General features: G+C 57.0%; 1 protein-coding gene across 3 annotated transcripts in view; it reads right to left on the bottom strand.

The window, feature by feature from the left end:
• The window catches only part of LOC125462930 (mucin-2-like), a 50,547-nt gene extending 35,989 nt beyond the window's left edge, over positions 1-14,558 (bottom strand). The window contains exons 1-2 of one of the 3 annotated variants that reach the window (XM_048553444.2): positions 14,246-14,558; positions 13,118-13,599 (exon numbers count right to left, since the gene is read on the bottom strand). In XM_048553444.2, coding sequence (XP_048409401.1) covers positions 13,118-13,176 — 59 coding nt within the window. In that variant the 5' untranslated portion in view covers positions 13,177-13,599; positions 14,246-14,558. Of the gene's footprint in view, positions 1-2,352; positions 2,477-13,117; positions 13,822-14,245 lie in introns of those variants that run through there. The other 2 variants (XM_059653504.1, XM_048553445.1) reach the window with 2 other exon arrangements.
• Positions 14,559-21,027: the final 6,469 nt, after the last annotated feature.

Genomic DNA, 21,027 nt, shown 5'->3' with positions numbered 1-21,027 from the left:
ATCCGAAAAGTTAACTCTGATTTTTTTCCCTTCACAGATGCTGCCTGACCCGCTGAGCTTTTCCAGCAGCTTCTGTTCTTTGTCGCCGGGAATTCTCAGCACCCCAAACCCCCAAAGTCTATTCAAAATAAGTACTGACGCTAAGAGCATATTGCATTCCTAAAAATCGGTGCGCTCTGGATCTATAAAATTCGAGATTGATTTCTCGATCCCCTGAGATTTGAGAAGCAAAAAAAGGTGCGGGGTGCAGAGAAGTCAACAGACCAGGCACTGGATCCGGAACTTGCGCATCCATCCGGGCCAAGCCCCGGCCAAGGAGGACTGCATTCGCTTCACACATTCGAGCGTCACGTTAGCATTTACCAATGAGATTATAAACGGATCCAGTGCTCTACACATCATCAACTGGCCTCGGTTTTTAAAGCTTTTGACTGTCATGTAGTTTGTATCGGGAGAGGGGGCATGCCTGTGAAGTATTGGAACGTTCTGGCAGGATTTCGCATTTCTGCTTTAGCATAAGGAGCTGCAGTTTCATTGCCTCAGACACAATAGGCCGGGTATGTAAGTAGTGCTCAGATATAAACATCTGGATTTCCAACTCTCTCTAAACGCCACGTAATCTAGCTGCCGAGCTGAGCAATGGGTTCAAATGGAAAGGCCTCTTGTTCTTAGCGCGCTCACTGCTGAAATAGGTTTCAAACTGGTGGAGTGATCACAAGTCTTTCACTCACCACTGCCCTCAAAACCAATGCACATTCTATTAAATGATTTCTGTTGCTAATTCATTGATCGGTAATGATACCAAAAGCGATTAAATTGCGTGATATACAAGGTGTACAGCTGGCTGAATACAGCAGGCCAAGCAGCATCAGAGAAGCAGGAAAGCTGACGTTTCAGGCCTAGACCCTTCGGAAACGCCAGCCTTCCTCTGATGCTGCTTGGCCTGCTGTATACATCTACCTCTACACCTTGTTATCTCAGATTCTCCAGTATCTGCAGTTCCTACTATCTCCGACTAAATTGCGTCTTTTCTTACGTCAAAATGCATCCCGGACTTTCATTGTGTCTCTCAACATGAGCCTGCAGCAGGACAGGCAAGGTTCTCCTGTTGAACATGTCCTCGTGTAGTGCTAACACGTTCACCGGAAAATGTCTTAATGCAGTCAAACTGGAAAAGATTATACAAAAAGATGGATCTATCTTTAAGCTTATGGTGTAAAAGAACCATTCCTTCCAGGCAGCCATTACGGCCGACTGCCTGCCCCTCTTCTGTGGCTACGTTCGTGCCGGAGTATTCCTGGAGAACAAGCCCATCAATACTTTCACTGTCTTTTGGGGGAAGTGAGCACCGCGGGGTGTGGAGTCTTTTATAACCCCCTTCAATTTTATTTTGATTTGATCGCTATGCTCGCCTTCACCTTTTGGTTCACAGAGGCATTGCCCACAGACAGCTCTGCTTACTACTGGTTCTTTGGTCACACATGGGTGTTTTTCCTGGTGGTGGGCTATCAAACAAGTTATTTACACATATCTAGCATTTTTAACTGAATCTCACACCTACATACACACACACACACACACCCATGGTTGCTGGGGAAAATAAGTACCACTGCTGTACAGTAGTAGTACGGTATTTAGAAAAAAAAAGATATATATATATAAATTCAGAACATGAGATCTCCCAAAAAAAGAGCCACCTGATCAAACACATCTCACATTAACACTTACTAAGACATCAAGCTACAGATGCCTATGTATCCCGTGATGCATGCGAAATGTGAAACTGCAAATGAAACATAGACTCGTGCTTGATTCAGTGAAACGTGACTTGAGTGAAGGTTTTGATGTCTAGATCAAATCTAGTTTATAAGCGCACCAGCATCGAACATGTTCCAAAGCGTTTCTATGACTTTTCTTGGTGACGCCTTGTTCGTTGCAGCTTATGTTGAAAAACTACTCTCTGATGTGCTAGGGTAGAGCTACTGGATGAAAACGAGAGCGAAATGGCGCAATGGCCCGAGATCAAGCGGCGGTAAAAAAAAGCCACAGAGCCGAGCTCCTCAGCAACATGAAAACTCCCACCCCGGGGCCGGGCCGAGCTGCTCTTATTGCTTCTGCCGGGATCTCCGCTCCCGAACCCTCCCCCATCGGACACGGGGATCCATCCTCTCTCCATTCCCGGCGATCCTTGCTCCCTACCAGTTCACTCAAATGCGGCATCCTACCCCCACCAAGGCCGGGGATCCTTCTTCAACCTCCCCACCCCCTGGAATTCTGCCTCCACCCAGGATCCACCACAGAATTCTCCTCCCCACCCCACCACCCAACACCAACACCCCCCTCCTTTCCTACCTCCAACCCGCCTCCCAGAGGAGCATCTAATTTCCGGGACTCCGTTCCACGGCCACTGCCAGGGGTCACTCCATTGGCCAAAGCGGAAAGGCCGTTCCGCCAATCAGAGGCAGCCGCCAGCAGCTCCACGCCAAGTGGCGGAAGAAGGCGGCCACTCTGCGAGTTGGCCAATGGCAGCCGTCTGCGTCATGGCGTCAGGCGTCCGGCCGTAGCGTCACAATCGACAGGATGCCCCGAACATCGAGTGACGCAACCCGCCTCCAGTGGAGACAGAATACACTTGATCCGCCTGCTCCGGGCTGAGGGAATCCGTGCAGGGATCGAGTACATCGGGGCGGCAGAGGGACGGGGGCATGTGGAGAGTAAAGGGGTGCATCAGTGGGTACAGACTGTGGGTGGGCAGGAGAGTGGGAAGCCAGCGGTGGGACGGAGTGGGAGCAGCGGGAGAATGGGGGTGGGAGGGTGAAGGTGAGGAAGAGATTGAGGAAGAAAAGGGGTGACGGGAGAGGAGAGAGGATGGGTGGTGAGGGAATGCGAGAAGAAAGGGGTGTAGTGGGCGAAAGTGTTCGAGGGCACAGGGAGGAGAACGGAGGGTGTCGCAGGGAAGAGCAATGGAAAGGATTGATGGAGGCAATCGAGAGGCAGGGTACAGGGGATGAGAAGGCGATAGTGCTAGGAGGAACGAGGTGGGGTAAGAAGGAGGGGGTGCGGAGGGAATGAGGTGGGGGTGCGGGGAGGTGGGGGTGCAGGGAGGGGGGCGCGAGGGTGGCAGGGGTGCTAGGAGGAACGAGGTGGGGGTGCGGGGGGCGAATAAGGTGGGGGTTCAGGGAGGTGGGGGTGCAGGGAGGTGGGGGTGCAGGGAGGGGGTGGCGAGGGAGGAGAGGTGGCGAGGGAGGAGGGGGGCGAGGGAGAGGTGGCGAGGGAGGAGGGGGGCGAGGGAGGAGGGGGGGGCGAGGGAGGAGGGGGGGCGAGGGAGGAGGGGGGCGAGGGAGGTGGGGGTGCGGAGAGGTGGGGGTGCGGAGAGGGGGGTGCGGGGAGGGGGGCAAGGGAGGCTTGGGTGCGGTGAGGGGGAGGCGGGGAGGGGGTCGCAAGGGTGGCGGGGGCGCGAGCGTGCGGAGAGGGGGGTGCGGGGAGGGGGGCAAGGGAGGAGGGGGTGCGGGGAGGGGGGCGCGAGGGTGGCGGGGGTGCGGGGAGGGGGGCGCGAGGGTGGCGGGGGCGCGAGGGTGGCGGGGAGGCGGGGGCGCAAGGGTGGCGGGGTTGCGGAGGGGGGTGCGGGGAGGGGGGCGCGAGGGTGGCGGGGGTGCGGGGAGGCGGGAAGGGGGGCGCGAGGGAGGCGGTGGGGGTGTGGGGGGTGCGAGGGAGGCGGTGGGGGCGTAGGGAGTGCGAGGGAGGCGGTGGGGGCGTAGGGAGTGCGAGGGAGGCGGTGGGGGTGTGGGGGGTGCGAGGGAGGCGGTGGGGTTGCGAGGGAGGTGGTGGGGGTGCGAGGGAGGCGGTGCGGGTGTAGAGGGTTGGAGGGAGGCGGTGGGGATGCAAGGAAGGCGGTGGGGGTGTAGGGGGTGCGAGGGAGGCGGTGGGGTGTAGGGAGTGCGAGGGAGGCGGTGGGTTGTTGGGGGTACGAGTGAGGCGGTGGGGGTGTTGAGGGTGCGAGGGAGGCGGTGGGGGTGTGGGGGGGTCAAACAAGGTGGGATTGTGAGGGAGGCAGTGGGGGTGTGGGGGGACGAGGGAGGCGGTGGGGGTGTGGCAGAGCTGAGCGGGATGTGGTGGGGGGCAAGGGAGGTGGGGGTGATGATGGGGCAAAGGGGGTGTGGGGGGGCAAGGGAGGTGGAAGTGGGGCACAACAAGGATCGGGGAAGAGTGTGGGGGGAAGGCAGAGCGTGCAGTAGACAGGGTTGGGAGGAGAGAGAGGATCGGGGATGGGTGGGAGGGAGAGGATGGTGGGAAGATCAGAGTGACGTGAGAGGTAGGATAGGGGAATGTAAGGAGTAATGGTGGGGGAGAAGAGCAGAGGAGAGGAGGGGACATGGAGGGTGGGAGAAGAAGGGGGTTGCAGGATGGAGGGAGGATGCTGTGGGAGAGTAAGTGAAGGAGTCAGGGTGGGGTAATGAGGGGTTAAGGAAAAAGGAGGTAGGGGGCAAGAAGGGAGGGGGTGGGAAAGAGGGGGTTGGGAGCATGGAGGGAGGGTACGGGAAAGAGGGGGTTGGGGGTAAGAAGGAAGGGTATGGAAAAGAAGGGGTTGGGGGCAAGGAGGGAGGTTGGGAAAAGGGATTTGGGGGCAAGGATGGAACGGTATGGGAAAGAGAGGGTTGGGGGCAAGGAAGGAAGGTGCGGGAAAGAGGTGGTTGGGGTAAGGACGGAGGGTAGGGAATGAGAAAGGGAAAGGGTGTGGGGTAAGGGGAAGAGGGGAAGAGAGGGTTTTGGGGCAAAAGGGGAGGATGCGGGCAATGAGGGAAGGAAAGAAGGTGAGAGGATGATACGGGCAAAGAGGGAGGGTGGGGGTTGAGGGGGTTAGCTGAAAGGTGGGGGAGGACAGAGGAATCGGGGGTTAGGTGCAAGAAGGGAGGGAGGGTGGGGACAAAGAATGAGAGGAGATGGGAGGTGGGGCCAAGAAGTGGGAGGAAGGTAGGGCAAGGGGGTGTGAGGTGGAGATGAAGGATGGGGAACGGAAGGATGTTGTGGGTAAGGAGTGGAGGGTAGGGGCATGGTGGGGAATGAGAGAGGAACAAGGGGATATGGGTAAGGTGATGGGGAGGGCAGGGGGTGAATGGGCAAGGGGGACGGGGAGATGCAAGGTGTGGAGAGGGAGGGTGTAAGGGAGTAGGTTGGCAGAGAGAGGGAGGGTGGGTGAGTGGGTACGGTGGTGGAGAGAGGGATGGCTGCAGTCAAGGTAGGGGGAGATAGGGAGGGTGGGGGAAAGGGTAGGGGGAGAGAGGGTGGGGAGGGGAGAGAGAGCATGGGGGAGGGGGTACAGAGGATTAGGGGAAGGGAAGGAGGGTGGGGGATTGAGCGGTTTGGGGGCAAGGAGGGAGGGTGGGGAATGAGGCAGCGAGGGAGATGGGGAGTGCAGGCTGGGGAAAGGGGAAGGGAGGTTTGACAGAGGTAGAGGAAAGAGGGAGGTTTGTGGGCTAGGAGGGAATGAAAGGAGGTAGAGGACTAGGGGAGGGAGGGGGAGGGAAGGGAGGGAGGGGGGAGGGAAAGGGGGGAGGAGGAGGGGAGGGAGGGGGAGGGAAAGGGGAGGAGGAGGAGGGGAGGGAGGGGGAGGGAAAGGCAGAGGGGGAGGAGGGGAGGGAGAGTGGGGAGGAGGGGAGGGGGAGGGAAAGGGGAGGAGGAGGGAAAGGGGGGAGGAGGAGGAGGGAAAGGGGGAGGGGAAGGGGAGGAAGGGGGAGGAAGGGGGGAGGAAAGAGGGGAGGAAGTGGGGAGGAAAGAGGGGAGGAAGGGGGGAGGAAGGGGGAGGGAAAGAGGGGAGGAAGGGGGAGGGAAAGAGGGGAGGAAGGGGGAGGGAAAGAGGGGAGGAAGGGGGGAGGAAAGAGGGGAGGGAAAGGGGGAGGAAGGGGGAGGGAAAGGAGGGAGGAAGGGGGAGGGAAAGGAGGGAGGAAGGGGGAGGGAAAGGGGGGAGGAAGGGGGAGGGAAAGGGGGGAGGAAGGGGGAGGGAAAGGGGGGAGGAAGGGGGAGGAAAGGGGGGAGAAGGGGGAGGGAAAGGGGGAGGAGGGGGGAGGAAAGTGGGGAGGAGGGGGGAGGGAAGGGGAGGAGGAGGAGGGGAGGAAGGGGGAAGGAAAGGGGGAGGAGGGGGGAGGGAAGGGGAGGAGGAGGAGGGGAGGAAGGGGGAAGGAAAGCGGGGGGGAGGGGGGAGGGAAGGGGAAGGAAAGCGGGGGGGAGGGAAAGGGGGGAGGGAAAAGGGGAGGAGGGGGAGGGAAAAGGGGAGGAGGGGAGGGGGAGGGGGGATGGAAAGGGGGAGGGGGAGGGAAAGGGGGAGGAGGGGAGGGGACGAGGGGAGAGGGAGAGGGGAGGGGGAGGGGGGAGGGGAAAGGGGGGAGGGAAAGGGGAGGGAAAGGGGGAGGGGGGGAGGGAGGAGGAGGGAGGGGGTGAGGAGGGGAGGGAGGGGGTGAGGAGGGGGAGGGAGGGGGTGCGGAGGGGGAGGGAGGGGGTGAGGAGGGAAAGGGGGAGGAGGAGTGGAGGGAGGGGGAAGGAGGGAAAGGGGGTGGAGGGGGGAGGAGGGGAGGGAGGGGGAAGGGGAGGCATGGGGGGAGGAAGGTGGAAGGAGGAGGGGAGGGAGGAGGAGGGGAGGGGAGAGGGAGGAGGAGGGGAGGGATGGGGGGAGGAAGGTGGAAGGAGGAGGGGAGGGAGGGGGAAGGAGGAGGGGAGGGAGTGGAAAGGAGGAGGGGGGGAGGGGAAAGGAGGAGGGGTGGAGGGAAAGCGGGAGGGGGGGGGAGGAGGGGAGAAGGGGAGAGGAGAGGAGGGGGGGAGGGAGGGGGAAGGAGGAGGGGAGGGAGGGGGAAGGAGGAGGGGAGGGAGTGGGAAGGAGGAGGGGAGGGGGGGGAAGGAGGAGGGGAGGGGGGGGAAGGAGGAGGGGAGGGAGGGGGTGAGGAGGGGAGGGAGGGGGTGAGGAGGGGGTGAGGAGGGGAGGGAGAGGGAAGGAGGAGGGGAGGGAGGGGGTGAGGAGGGGAGGGAGGGGGTGAGGAGGGGAGGGAGGGGGTGAGGAGGGGGTGAGGAGGGGAGGGGGAGGGAGGGGGTGCGGAGGGGGAGGGAGGGGGTGAGGAGGGAAAGGGGAGGAGGAGTGGAGGGAGGGGGAAGGAGGAGGGGAGGGAGGGCGGAGGGAGGGGGAAGGAGGAGGGGAGGGAGTGGAAAGGAGGAGGGGGGAGTGGAAAGGAGGAGGGGGGGAGTGGAAAGGAGGAGGGGGGGAGGGGAAAGGAGGAGGGGTGGAGGGAAAGCGGGAGGGGGGTGGAGGAGGGGGGGAGGAGGGGAGAAGGGGAGAGGAGAGGAGGGGGGGAGGGAGGGGGAAGGAGGAGGGGAGGGAGGGGGGAGGAGGGGAGGGAGGGGGAAGGAGGAGGGGAGGGAGTGGGAAGGAGGAGGGGAGGGAGGGGGGGGAAGGAGATGGGGAGGGAGGGGGAAGGAGGAGGGGAGGGAGGGGAAAGGAGATGGGGAGGGAGGGGAAAGGAGATGGGGAGGGAGGGGGAAGGAGGAGGGGAGGGAGGGGGAAGGAGGAGGGGAGGGAGGGGAAAGGAGATGGGGAGGGAGGGGGAAGGAGGAGGGGTGTGGGAAGGAGGAGGGGAGAGGGAGGGGGGAGGGAGGGGGGGGAGAGAGGGAGGGGGAGGGACCGGGGAGAGGGGGAGGGGAGGGAAGGGGGAGCGGTGGGAAGGGGGAGGGGAGGGAGGGGAAAGGAGGAGAGGAGGGGTGGAGGGAAAGGGGGAGGGGGGTGGAGGAGGGGGGTGGAGGAGGAGGGGGGAGGGGGGGGAGGGGGGTGGAGGAGGGGGGAGGGAGAGGGGAGGGAGAGGGGAGAGGAGAGGGGGAGAGGAGAGGAGGAGGGGGTGAAGGAGGGGAGGGAGAGGGTGAGGGGGAGGGGAGGGGGAGGAGGGAGGGATGGGAGAAAGGGAGAGGGGAGCAGAGAGGAGGGGGGAGGGGAGGGCAGCGGAGAGGTGGAGGGTGGAGGGAGGGGAGAGGAGGGATGGGAAGGAGTGGAGGGGAGTGAGGGGAGTGATGGAGAGGAAGGGGAGTGATGGGGAGGAAGGGGGGAAGGGAGGAAGGGGGAGGGTTGGAGGGAGGGGAGAGGAGGGAGGGGAGGAAGGGGGAGGGTTGTAGGGAGGGGAGGAAGGGGGAGGGTTGGAGGGAGGGGAGAGGAGGGACGGGAGGAAGGGGAGTGGACGGGAGGAAGGGGTGTGGGGAGGGGAGGAAGGGGAGGGGAGGAAGGGGAGGGGGAGGGGAGGAAGGGGAGGGGAGGAAGGGGAGGGGGAGGGGAGGAAGGGGAGGGGGGAAGGGGAGAAGGGGAGGGGGGAAGGGGAGGGGGGGAGGGGAGGGGGGGAGGGGAGGGGGGAAGGGGAGGGGGAAGGGGACGGGGGAGGGGGAGGGGAGGAAGGGGAGGGGGGAAGGGGTGGGGTGGGGGAGGGGAGGAAGGGGAGGGGGGAAGGGGACGGGGGGAGGGGAGAGAGGGGAGAGGAGAGGAGAGGAGGCAGGGACAATACGGTGTGGGAGAGGAGGGAGATGAGGAGGGAGGGGAGAGAAGGAGGAGAGGAAGTTGGGGAGGAAAAGGGAGGAAGGGGAGGGGGAGGATAGGGAAGGGGAGGTGAAAGGAGGAAGGGAGTAGGTAGGGAGGGAAAGGGAGAGAGGGGGAGCGAGAGGAGGGCGGTGGGAGGGGAAAGGGTGTGGGGATGGGAAAGGGGGAGGGCAAAAAGTGGGGAGGGGAAAGTGGGGGTGGGGATGGGGGGAGGGGAAAGTGGGGGTGGGGATGGGGAGGGGAAAGTGGGGGTGGGGAGGGGGGGAGGGGAGGGGGTAGGGGAGGGGAGGAAGCGGAGGGGAGGGGAGAGGAGAGGATGGGATGGGAGAGGAGGCAGGGACAAGACGGTGTGGGAGAGGAGGGAGATGGGGAGGGAGGGGAGAGAAGGAGGGGAGGAAAAGGGAGGAAGCGAGGGAGGAAGGGGAGGAGGGGAGGATAGGGAAGGGGTGGTGAGAGGAGGAAGGGAGTAGGTAGGGAGGTGGAGGAGGGAGGGGAGATGGGGGGGCGAGGGGAGGGAAAGGGAGAGAGGGGGAGCGAGAGGAGGGTGGTGGAAGGGGAAAGGGTGTGGGGATGGGAAAGGGGGAGGGGTGAAGGTGAGGAGGGGAAAGGGGGAGGGGAAAGGGGGTTGAAGGTGAGGAGGGGAAAGGGGGAGGGGAGAAGGTGGGGAGAGGAAAGGGGAGGGCAAAAAGTGGGGGTGGGGAGGGGAAAGTGGGGGTGGGGAGGGGAAAGTGGGGGGAGGGAGAGGGGGAGTGGGGAGGGAGAGGGGGAGTGGGGAGGGGGAGGGGGACAAGGGAGGGGAAGGTGGAAGGGGAAGGGAGAAGGGGGGGAGGGTAAAGGGAAGTTGAGGGGAGCAGGTAAGTGGAGGGGAATGGGGAGGGGAGAAGGGGAGGGGGCAAGGGGGAGGGGAGAAGGGGAGGGGGCAAGGGGGAGGGGAGAAGGGGGAGTGTGGGGGAGGGGAAGGGGGGAGGTGGGGAGGGGAGAAGGAGAGGGGCGGGTGAGAAGGGGAGAGGGAAGTGGGGAGGGCGGAAGGGGGAGGGGAGGTGGGAGAGGGGAGAAGGGGAGGGGTGTGGAAAGGGGGAGGGCGGAAGGGAAGGGGAGGGGAGGGGAGAAGTTAAGTGGAGGGGAATGGGGAGGGGAGAAGGGAAGTTGAGGGGAATGGGGAATGGGGAGGGGGAGGGGAGAAGGGTGGGGGAACGAGGGAGGGGGGAGGAGAAGGGTAGGGGAGGGGAGAAGGGAAGGGGAGAGGAGGAGGGGGAAGGGGGAGGTGGGAACGGGAGGGGAGAAGGGAAGTGGAGGGGAAATGGGGAATGGGGAGGGGAGAAGGGTGGGGGAACGAGGGAGGGGGGAGGAGAAGGGTAGGGGAGGGGAGAAGGGAAGGGGAGAGGGGGAAGGGGGAGGGGGGAAGGGGAGGGGAGAAGGGAAGTGGAGGGGAAATGGGGAGGGGAGAAGGGAAGGGGAGGGGAAATGGGGAGGGGAGAAGGGAAGGGGAGGAGAAGGGTGAGGGGGAGGGAGGGGGTGAGGGGAAAGGTGAGGGGGAGGGGGAGCGGGAGGGAGGTGAGGGGGAGGGGGAAGGGGAGAGGAGAGGGGTAAGGGAAATGGAGGGGGAAGGGAAATGGAGGGGAATAGGGGAGTTGAGAAGGGAAGTGGAATGGAGCGGGGGAGGGGGGCGGGGAAAGGGGTGGGGAGGGGAGGGTGAGGGAGGAAGTGGAGGGGGAAGTGGTGGGGAGAGGGGGAAGGGGAGGAGAAAGGGAGAGGGGAGAATGGTTGGGAGGGGGAGAGGAGGGGAAAGCTGGGAGCGGAGAAGGGGCGGGGAGGGGAAAGGTGTGGGGAGGGGGGGAGGGGAGGGTGAGTGAGGAAGTGGAGGGGGAGGGGAAAGCTGGGAGGGGTGAGGAAGCAGGGAGGGGAAGTGGGGAGGAGAGGAGGCGGGGAGGGGAGGGAGGGAAAGGATTCGGGTGGGAGCAGTGGAGTGGTGGAGGGAGAGGAGAGGGAGGGGGGAGGAGAGGAGGAAGATGGGAGGAGGGAAGAAGGGGTGAGGGAGAGGAGGGGGTGTGAGGGAAGGAGAGGGGGTGTGAGGGAAGGAGAGGGGATGGAGAGGAGGCAGGGAGGGCATGAGGGAGATGAGGCGGCCGGGAGGGAGAGGATGCGGAGAGGGGAGGAGAGAGCGAGGGACAGGAGGTGGGGAGGAGAGGAGGTGGGGAGGGGAGGAGGTGGGGAGGGGAGGAGGTGGGGAGGACGGAGAGGAGTTGGGGTGTGAGGGAAGAGGAGGCGGGGTGTGGAAATGAGAGGGGGGAGAGAGGAAAGGGGGAAGGAAGGGAGAGAGGGAGGGTAGAGATGGACGGAGAGTGGGGGGGGAAAGGTGGGGAATAGCAGGGGTGGGAAGTGGAGTGGCAGGGAGGGTAGAGATGGAGGGTATGGGAGAGGAGGGTGGGGTGGAGGGGAGAGGAAAAGGGTGGGAGGGGGTGCGGGGAGAGGAGGGGGGAAGGTGTGCGAGGTGGTGGGAAGAGGGGGAGGGTGTGTGAGGGGGTAGGGGAGAGGGAGAAGGGGTAGGGGCGTGGGAGAGGGGATGGGGCAGAGTGGAGGGAGGGGTAGGGTGGGGGAAGGGGTAGGCGAGGGAGGGAGACTGGGGGTGCGGAGAGTGGAAGGGTGGGATTGGGCTGGGGAGAGAGGGAGGGTGGGGGTACAGGACAGGGAGGGTGGGAGAGAGGGGAGTGGGGAGGAGGAGAGTGGGGGTTGGGCGGAAAGATAGAGAGTGAGGGTAGATGACAGAGTGGGGCATGGAGGTTTGAGGGGTGGGTGGGAGGGTGGCAGATTGAGGAAACTGAGGGTGGAGGGGAAGAGAGAGCAAGGATCGGGGTGGGGGGAAGGAGGGACAGGAAGAAGGAGTGTGTGGGGAAAAGCAAGTGAGGGAATGTGGCAGAGGTGGGGTGGGAGCGGTGGAGAATGAGGGTGAGGGGAGGGTGGTGGGAAGAGACATGGGGTAGGAGGGAAGGGAAGATCAGGGGAATGTGGGCGAGGAGTGAGGGGGAGCAGGAGAATGAGGGAAAGTGAGAGCATAGGCTGGGGAAGGAGGGAGAGATGGAAGGAGGTTGGGGGAGATGATAGGGGATAGAGTTGGGATGATAGACCGGGAGGATGGAGAGGGAGACGGTAGATGGAGGGTGGGTTGGTTGGAGAATAGAGGTGGGGGAGAGAGATGGGGGGAGCGGTGTAAGGGGGAGAGAGTTAAAGGGTATGGGAAGAGGGTGTGGAGGAAGGGAGGGTAGGGCTGGACAGAGAGGTGGGGGTGAGGAGGAGGAGCGAGGGTGAGGGAAATTAGTTGTTAGGAGGGTAGGGAAGGAGGCAGAGAGTGTTTGGGGGTTGAGGTGTGGGTGACAGGGATGGTGGGGAAGGGAGAGGAGGACGGGGAGCAGTAAGAGGCGGGTTAAGGGGTAAAAAGGTGGGTGGGTGGAAGGGGGGGAGGGTGGGGGCAAGGGAGAGGCGGAGGAGAATGCGGCAAAAGGAGAGGTGGGTGGGAGACGGTTTGGTTCGGGGGTGGGAGAGCAGGGGGGGGTGGTGTGAGTCTGTGGGAGGAATGGGAGAAGAGTGGGTGGGGCAGGGGGAGGGTGAATAGGGTGGCATATTGATAATGTAAGCAGAGTGGGTGGTTGGGGGGTAGTCGGGGACGGTTGGCGGTGGGGGCTGGTGTGAAGAGAGAGCGGCGAAGGGGACGGTTAGGAGGTTAGAGGAAGATGGGGGAGGGCAGAGAGGGGCGGCAGGCGAAGCGAGATTTGCCTGGGGGGGGGGGGGTGGTGGTGGTGGTGGGGTGGGGGGAGAGAGACGGCGGGGGGGGGATGGTGGTGGTGTTGAGGAAAACATACAGTGGCTACGCGAGTTTAACGCGGCGTTTGAAGGTCCAGCTCTCGCCGTCGGGACAACTGTAAACAACTGGAGTTTGCCCGGGGTGGGGGGTGAAAGAGTGTCTCACTCTGACCCCTCCTCGTTATACCCCCACATCACACTGCCCTCAGTCTGTCCCGTTACCATCAGCAGCACTCTGAAGGACCCGAAATAAAAATCTCAAAGTGCTGGAGAATCTCAGTCGGTCCTGCCGTATCCACGCGAGTCCAGTTATATATACACCCCGTCGGAAAGGTCCGAACAGGAGTCGTGCTGGACTCGATGCGTTAATTAAGTGTTTCTTTTTCTTTTTTAAAGAAAAACAAACAGTTCTAGACTTACAGCACCCGCAGCTACTCCTCTCTATTCTCAGAACCCGAACGCACTGCCCTCACACTCTCCAAGTCTCCCCTCCGCAGCCCAGGCTGTCAAGAGCTGCTCACCGTTCAGAGGAATTCACAGATTTCCCTTCTTTTTATTTTAAAACAAAAAACCGCGGCGCGCTCAGCCTTTGAACCTCCACAGGCCGGTTTCCAACTGCCCGGCGGCTGGCTGAGGCTGTCTGCAACCTGGGAAACCCCTTCAAACCCTCACTGCCGAGGCTGCACCGGGAGGCGGGGTGCGTGCGAATCGTAACCGAAGCAGCCGGCAAAAGTACATTGAAACAGAAAGATCGGCACTTACCACGGAATAGCACCCGAACTGTCGGGGCTCTGCACAATCAGACGTTGTAGGCTGTTCATGGGGATGGGATGAGGCAGGCGCCGTGCCCAGCTCTTTGGATGATTTTGACTGCCCGTAGCCTAGGCTGCTTCAACTGCTCCCTGTTTGGGGCGGCTGTTTCCTTTGCCCCTTCTCCCCTCCCCTCTCATCCGGTGGTAGTCCTGGCGGCGGCGGGTTGTTCTTGTTGTTGCGCTGGCGGTCCCGGGGCCGCTGGGCAGCGCCACCCGGCGGCCGCCGGCGCGACTGCAGGCGGGCTCCCACAATCCTCGGGCCAGCGGGAAAGGGCGCGGGGTGGGCAGCCCCGTCCCCTCAACAACACCAAGAGACGGGGGCCAGCGGATTGCAGCGTCTCACCCCGGAGCAGAAACAAAGCGCACGGGCAGGTCAATCAGGGAGTCCGGCCACGAGGTTGCACCACCTGACAGCCATTAGAAAGCTGTGCCCTTGAAGAAAAACGAGAAGCGTCGTTGATATAACCTGAGGAAGCAGTGGGAGATGAGGCTTGACTCAGTCACGGGCTCAGGGTTTGCTCTGACAGGGGGTGGGGGTAATTACAGCGCCCGGTGGGTAACACTGCGGTTACCCCCGTCCTCATCCAACGGCCGGCGTCTCCACGCAAAAGCCCCGCGGCCACGACGCACGGCCGCTCGCGCACTCTGCCGGTGCTGATTGGGCCACCGGCTCAACCCCGACCTCCGGCGGCCGCCAATCAGAGGCCGCCCCACCCCCTTGGCCCGCGCCACCGCCCTCAGAGGGAACTGGCGCCTACGCGTTGGCCCCTGTCAATCAAAGCTGAGCCCGCCTAGCACCTTCCAGCCCCAGCAACCCCCCTAACCAAGGTAAAAAAAACCCCGAACAGCAACGCTTTGCGTGACCCTACAGGCTCATCTATAAATACATCACTTTTATTGCAGCTAGTATCCAACATGTAATATGAGCCATTAGCACTTCTTTTTGTTGCTTGATTCTTGTTGCAGTTTGAGCCTGTTTTGACATTTAGTCGCAACACTGAACTCATCCAGCAGGGTGACGAGGACGTACAGGGCGGAGCGATTTGGACTCTGATTGCCATTAATAAAACGGTGTTACCTCAAACAGCAATCTGTCGAGACTGCAGTTCCAGCTTTGTTCTCTCCACTGTACACGAAGCAGTTATCTGCGTAGCGTTGTATTTCCTGCCGATAGAATACGGTCTTGTCGGCGCTAGATCTGTGGCATGTTTAGTGCACGTATTAACAATATACAACCCTCATGGCGGTGACACGCTGACGTTTCTGCCGTCAGGTTATTTACCGGCTGATGGCTCGCAAACAGCGCCCGGAAGTTTAGTTTTGTCCTTCCTGACACATGTTGCAATAACAGTATTTCCGTAAAAGGGTCGGTTGTCGCAATCTATTGGTGCATTTTTCAATGCTGCTGATTTTAATTAACCGAAACTGCGTCTTGACCGTCAGCGCGCTCCTCCACCCCGTCTAGTGTGTGGGCGATGCGATCGCCATGATCTGGAAGGTGTGGTTCTAACTGAAAACTGCGCGCCCCCTACAGCGGGCGCTCACGGTGAAGTTAGCTGCTGAGTTATTGTAGTGTATATTTCAAGTTGTTCGGCTGACCCGGCCGTTTTTCCCCCGGGGGCTTAAATGCCATTTACGCATCAGCTGCTGACATTTGAGAGGCCAAGAGAGCTGTTATTACGGTTTGATGTTTTCTTAAGACCTCGGTTTAGAGCTAGTAATTTCAGTTTGAGGCATCGCCACGTGTTCTTATACGTTTTCTTCCTCCATTCTCAAAAATAGGCCGTGGCTGAAAAAGTAGATGAACGAATTTATTTGACTTCTGCAGGAACACTCAAAATACACGTGTGTATGTGTGGTGTTGCATTTCTCCTTGCATGTTTGTGTTTTGTCCACGCGTGTCTATGTTTTTCCATGTGTTCCATCGTAATGTATACTTTGTTTCAAATCTATAAGTATAGTTCATGTGTGGGCTTGATTAGACCCTTAGTGGTTGTTCGTTTCGTCCCTGACACTGAAGTGAGTGTGTTTCATCTCTGTTAGTCAGAGTGTGTCGCCTCTGAGTCTGTGAAGATATGCTCGCTCCCTGTGTGTTTATCATTTGTTCAATGGATGTGCGCTTGTTATCCACCCCCAGTTGTTCGGGAGAGCTGCATCTGCCTTTTGCTCACAATAGATGCGTTGTCCCCTGTTTCAGTTGCTTTGACCCTGTGTTTATGTGTGTGTTTGTCCCTGCCGGTGTCTTCTATCCTTGTACATGTGTTTGTTTTTATGGATCTGTCCCACTTTGTGCATTTTGGAGCTTTGGCCCAGTAAGCGATTGCGTTGTCCTTCACTTTATCTATTCTGTCTATTTGCACGCTTCTCCAAAGTGTGTTTTGTCCATGTATCAGTAGGTGGTGTATTCTCCCAGTATGTTCGTGTACTGTTTGACCCCGTGTGTATTTCTCCTGTGTTGCTTCTGCTCCTGTGCGTGTATTTTGTGTGCCTGTATCCTGTGTGCCTGCGGAGCACCCCTCCACCCGAATTAAGCTGTTTTACTCTATGCTAATGGAGCTAACCCTGTGTGTCTGAATTTTGCCCAGAATATGTGTTTTTCCCTTATGTATGTTTTCTCCCTTGTGTATGCCCTTTGCCTCGTGTGCAAATGAGGCTTACTCTTGTGTATGACTTTGTATTTGCCCATTCAACGTGGCGTTGCCCCATATATATATGGAGTTTGCCCCTGTATGTGTATGGGGCTTGCCCCATTGTGATGTGGAGATCTGTTCTCTCCTGTGTGAGAGTTTGATGAACGGCCTACTTCGCTGTTTTTGTGTTGCTAGGCATCTTCAGAACTTGTGGGGAGGAAAGTTCTATTTTTAATAATAAATGAATCCTTTTATTTTAGTAAAGAAGGTAGATCTCTGCCTTTTTTTTCTTTCTGATGCCTTTCACCCAACCTGGTGAACCTTTACTGGTAATATGCGCGCGCCTTCCTTTTAATTCTCGAGATTCTCGATGGCGGCGTTAGCCCCCCAGCGTTTCACAGTACACTTTCACACTAAGTCGAAAAAAATTCTGCTCGAATCGATTCAGATGGATTCCAGTTACAACTTTGACAAGTACGACGCGTTTTGACTTATAGGTAGTACAACCGTCAGCTGACCCGAGTACATGGTGTGTGGGCGGCAGGAAATCCTGTGTCAGAGTGAAACCGCTGCCTAGCCTTCTGCTGTCGTCGCTGGAACCTTTCCCATGCACTAACATTTCCTCTCCATTTAATGCAGTCCGAAAATTTCTGTATCGGGCTTGTGCCTTGTTTCGCGTCAAAATCGAACCGAATGAGAACCGAGCGGGTCACGCACAGAAACCAGTAAGCGGAAGTGGAGGGACTGGACTCAAAATGTTAACTGTTTCTCACTTCACAGATGTTACCAGACATGCTGAGTTTCTCTGGCGCATTCTGATTTTGTTCCGGATTTCCAGCACCTCCAGTCCTTCGTTTTTAATTCTCTCCTGTTCCTTCCTTACAAAATTGACGAAAGTAAAGGGACAGTGACAGCAGAAGCAAATGGTGTTGGTGTGTTCACTGTCTGCAAGAGACACTTGCTTGCGGAGTTTATGTTGAAAGCCGAACCGAGTCTATCAAAGACCTCAGCCTGGTTCTTTCGTTTCCTGATAAACTCTGCCTTCTCTTTACGTAACTCTGTGAACACTGACTGACTCACACACGGCCAGAGCCTCTGCTGATCGCTGACTCACACTGTTTGCGTACTCGGCAACTGCCTACATCGATGTAACACTCAATATACACTCCCAGAAACAAGAGGTCGTGGTAACCTTTTACAATACTCTGGGTGAAGGGTCAGATGCGGTTCTGAGCGCCGTAATTTGACACTGGAGAGAGTGAAGGTGAAATTCACCAGAATGGTTGCGGGGGTGGGGGAATTTCAGTTTGAGGATAGATTTGAGAGATTTGGGACAGCTCTTGGAAAAGTGAAGGCTTGGGACTAGATTTGATCGAGGTGTTCGAATATGAGGGACCTGGGCAGACTGTATAAGGAACTTTTTTTTCTCATTGGTGAAAGTAGTGAGAATGAAAGGAGACAGATTAGAAAATCATTTGTAAAATGAGCAAGCGAGACGTGAGTAAATAATACGTGTTACATACCGAGTGCTTAGTGTTCTGAATACACGATCTGCCAGTCTGCTGGAGACACGGATGATCGAGACATTCAAGTGGGCCCTCGATGATTATTTGCAAAAAGGAAATAATGTGTAAGGTTGCGTGAAGGGAAATTTCATTCAGAGACCCGGCGCAGGCATAATGGCCCGAATAGCCCCTCCTGCACCGTCGCAATCCTGTGATTCTGTGAGGTGATAATTGACATGGACTTGTGTTGAACCCAATACAGTATCCAGGAGCAAGGAAACATGTTAGGGACCCCAGCAGTTTCATTGATGAAGCCATCTATCTTTCCCATTGGCCTGGAGTGATTGGCTTTCGAATGTTTATGCACTTCATATCAGGCAGTGCCTTCAGCTCATAGCTCCACCATGACAATGTTTCTTCATGTTGTGTCTGCCTGTTTACCGACCAAACCCCTTAAGCGGGAGCCCGCTTCTCACCAGTTTCCTCGCCGACATAAACTCTATTCCAAAGCGGAGAGACCAGGCCTCCTCCGGCCGTTCCAACCCAAGCTGAAGGCTTTCATTCCCGGTACGACCCTAAAAATCTCTTCAGCACCCTTCTGACGTCTTTTCTGAATTATTGCCCGGGACTAACCAGTGCATTCCAAAATCAGAGTGTTGTCTATGGCAGAGTAAAAGGCCTTTCGGCCCATCGAGTCTGCGCCGGTTAAAACCAGCCACCTAACTACTCTAATCCCGTTTTCCAGGATTTGTCCCATTGTATGTCTTGGCATCTCAAGTGTACATGGAAACACTTCTTAAATGTTCTGAGGGTGTCTGTCTCTACCTCTCGTATCGTGTTCCAGATTCCCGTTGCCCTCTGGGTGAGAAGAAATCTTCGCATAATTTCCTATTCACGAACGTAAAAGTTTCATTATCTCTTTATCCGTTTTTGAGTTTAGTTATGGCTGTTATGCACGGAAATCGGTAAAACAAGATCTCACAGGCAAGTAAATTAATCACCGAGGCACTGGAATGGAGTTACGGCTATGATCCAATTGACTGGCCAAGTAGCGGAGCTATGTCCCTTTGCCCTTATGAACGAACGTTTGATTTGGGGGTTTTGGCGTCTTAGTTTACTGGAGGTATGTTTCCCAAGTCAACTGTTTGCACTTAAGTTAACAATCTCTTCCCCAAGTCAGCAGGGCGGAAGAGCTGGTCATTGATTTCAGGAAGCAAGGTGGAGGGCACGCCCCTGTCCACATGGTGTTGAGGTGGAGATGTTCCAGGGCGTCTAGGTCCTGGAAGTGATGATCACCGACGCTAAGGTCAAGAAAGCACAACAATGCTTCCACTTTCTCAGGACGCTAAGGAAATTCGGCTTGTCCTCAAAGACTTTTACCAAGTATTATAGATGCACTATAGAAAGCATTCTACTTGAGTGCACCACGGCTTGGTATGGCAAAAACTCTGCCCAGGACCGTAAGAAACCGCAGCGAGTTGTGAACACAGCCCAGTCCATCACTCAAGCCATCCTCCCACCCGCTGACTCCACCTACTCGTCCTCTGCCTCAGAAAGGCAGCCGACATGATCAAAGACCCCTCAAATCCCAGTTATAACTCTTCTAACCTCTTCCATTGGGCAGAAGATACAAAAGCTTAAACACACCGACCAACAGTTTCAAGAACAACTTCTTCCGGGCTCTTCCTGGTTTCTGATTGGACCCCTCAAGTTTTAAATTTAATATTGCTCTCGGTCTTCGTTTACCTTCCCTGTAGCCCTAGCATTGTACTCCTCGCGCTCTTCTATTACCCTAAGGCACTTTGAATAATATGATCTTCCTGTACTGCATGCAAAACACAACTTTTCACTGCACCTAGGTACATGTGACAATCATAAATGAAATCAAATCAGACCAAAATCAAAATTCCATTGACGAGGACTTTTACTATCCTGTAAAACAGCTGCAAAAGGCGGACGGTTTCGGATAATAACCATTGTATTTCCGAATAGTACTTCAGCCTAAACAGTGCGTTTAAAACAGGATCAGGTAGAGCTTAAGATTTTATTGTTTAACTGTTCACCAAATTGTATGTTGTTTGAACCGTTAGATGAAGGACGATTCTCTTAATAAGTGAGCGGGAGATGAAAACATATTTCACCATGTGAGATAGGGATGAGCACACCTTCCAATACGCTTTTTAAATCACTGGATTGGTGAGAGACAAGTCCCCCATTTCATTACAAGAGGTATTAAAGATTTCCAAAAGTCCCCAGGAGATCCAATCGGACTGCGTCCGGCTAGAGATATGCCCGATTGGAGATGAACTATATTTTGTAGAGGGAATATACTCAGACTCGCCACAGATACCACGCTTAATCAATGGTGCTCAGAGCTCGGGGTTTTTTGACCATGAGCAAGAGATGCTGGTGAAAGGAGTACTTTCCAGTTGGGACACCTTGATTCAACGGCAAGACTCAAAAGTTCTAACGTCGTAACCGGGGTACTTATGGCTGGATCTGCCCTGCTGTGCAACAATGAGTTCTAGTTCAACTTCGGAAGATCTGTTCCTCTCTGCAACTTCGTTCAATTTCCTTCAGATCTGCCTGTCCATTCTCAGTTTTTTAGATTGTGTAATTTCGCCAACTTCATGTAGAGTGTCCAGTCTCACTGCAGAATTTGATTGACCACGAAACAGTGGTGTTTAGGAGCCACTGGGATCCCATCTCCAACTGTCATTCTTCTATTCCTTACCCCATTCCTAATTCCTCTTCTAGCCTAGAGGTAAGGACATTGTGACCAATCCACCGGAAGCCCGTAATTCCACGTGTAAATAAGTCTATTTATGGCATTTAACCTGCTAGTGGGAGAATCAACACAAGCTTTCTTTTCAACCTCTGTCCAAATTAACATTCAAGCTTTAAAGACAACATCGCAGTTTATTCAGTGGAGATTAAATCGAAAAACTCAAGCCTGCGCATTTCTTTCAGATAGTCACACGCTCACGATCTGATATCGCCCTTGTGTTTCTCTGCACCTTCTCCGCCTCCTTCTATCAGTTTTCTGTACCCGATTGGTGCTTGTTGTCTGGACTAACACCGCGTTTATGCATCTCAACTCATCAACTTTCTTTTGTCATTTCAAGGAAACGTCTTCTTTGAGCGGAACAGGAGATTGCATCTATCATACATTCTTTGAAGAAATGCGTTGGGTTTTTACGGCCTTTGCCCTGCGTTGGAAGGGGCATTGATTCAGGGAGGCCACCGAAACCTCAACCGTCAGCTCAGACTGGGCAAGGCAATAATTAATATACTTCTTAGTTCCCGGTTTCTGAGTTTGGAGGGTGTTGATGCCTTTCTCAAACTGCATTCAAACACTTTCCTCAGCCCTACGTTTAACAACACTTCTTTTTTGAACAAAAATGGGAATCTGTTATTGGAGATAATGGGAACTGCAGATGCTGGAGAATCCAAGATAATAAAGTGTGGAGCTGGATGAACACAGCAGGCCAAGCAGCATCTCAGGAGCACAAAAGCTGACGTTTCGGGCCTAGACCCTTCATCAGAGAGGTCTGATATCTCTCCATACGCTCCATATCTCTCCAAACATTTTTTGATCATGCACTTATCCATTTGTCTTTTGTGCTCCCGAGATGCTGCTTGGCCTGCTGTGTTCATCCAGCTACACACTTTGTTATCTGGGAATCTGTTATTGTCCGATTTAAATCCCTGTCTTGATATCAAAA

The sequence above is a fragment of the Stegostoma tigrinum genome, chromosome 21, assembly GCF_030684315.1.
Source record: "Stegostoma tigrinum isolate sSteTig4 chromosome 21, sSteTig4.hap1, whole genome shotgun sequence".
Classification (NCBI taxonomy): Eukaryota; Metazoa; Chordata; class Chondrichthyes; order Orectolobiformes; family Stegostomatidae; genus Stegostoma; species Stegostoma tigrinum.
The sequence above is the reverse complement of the archived record's forward strand: the minus strand, read 5'-3'. Positions and strand labels throughout refer to the sequence as shown.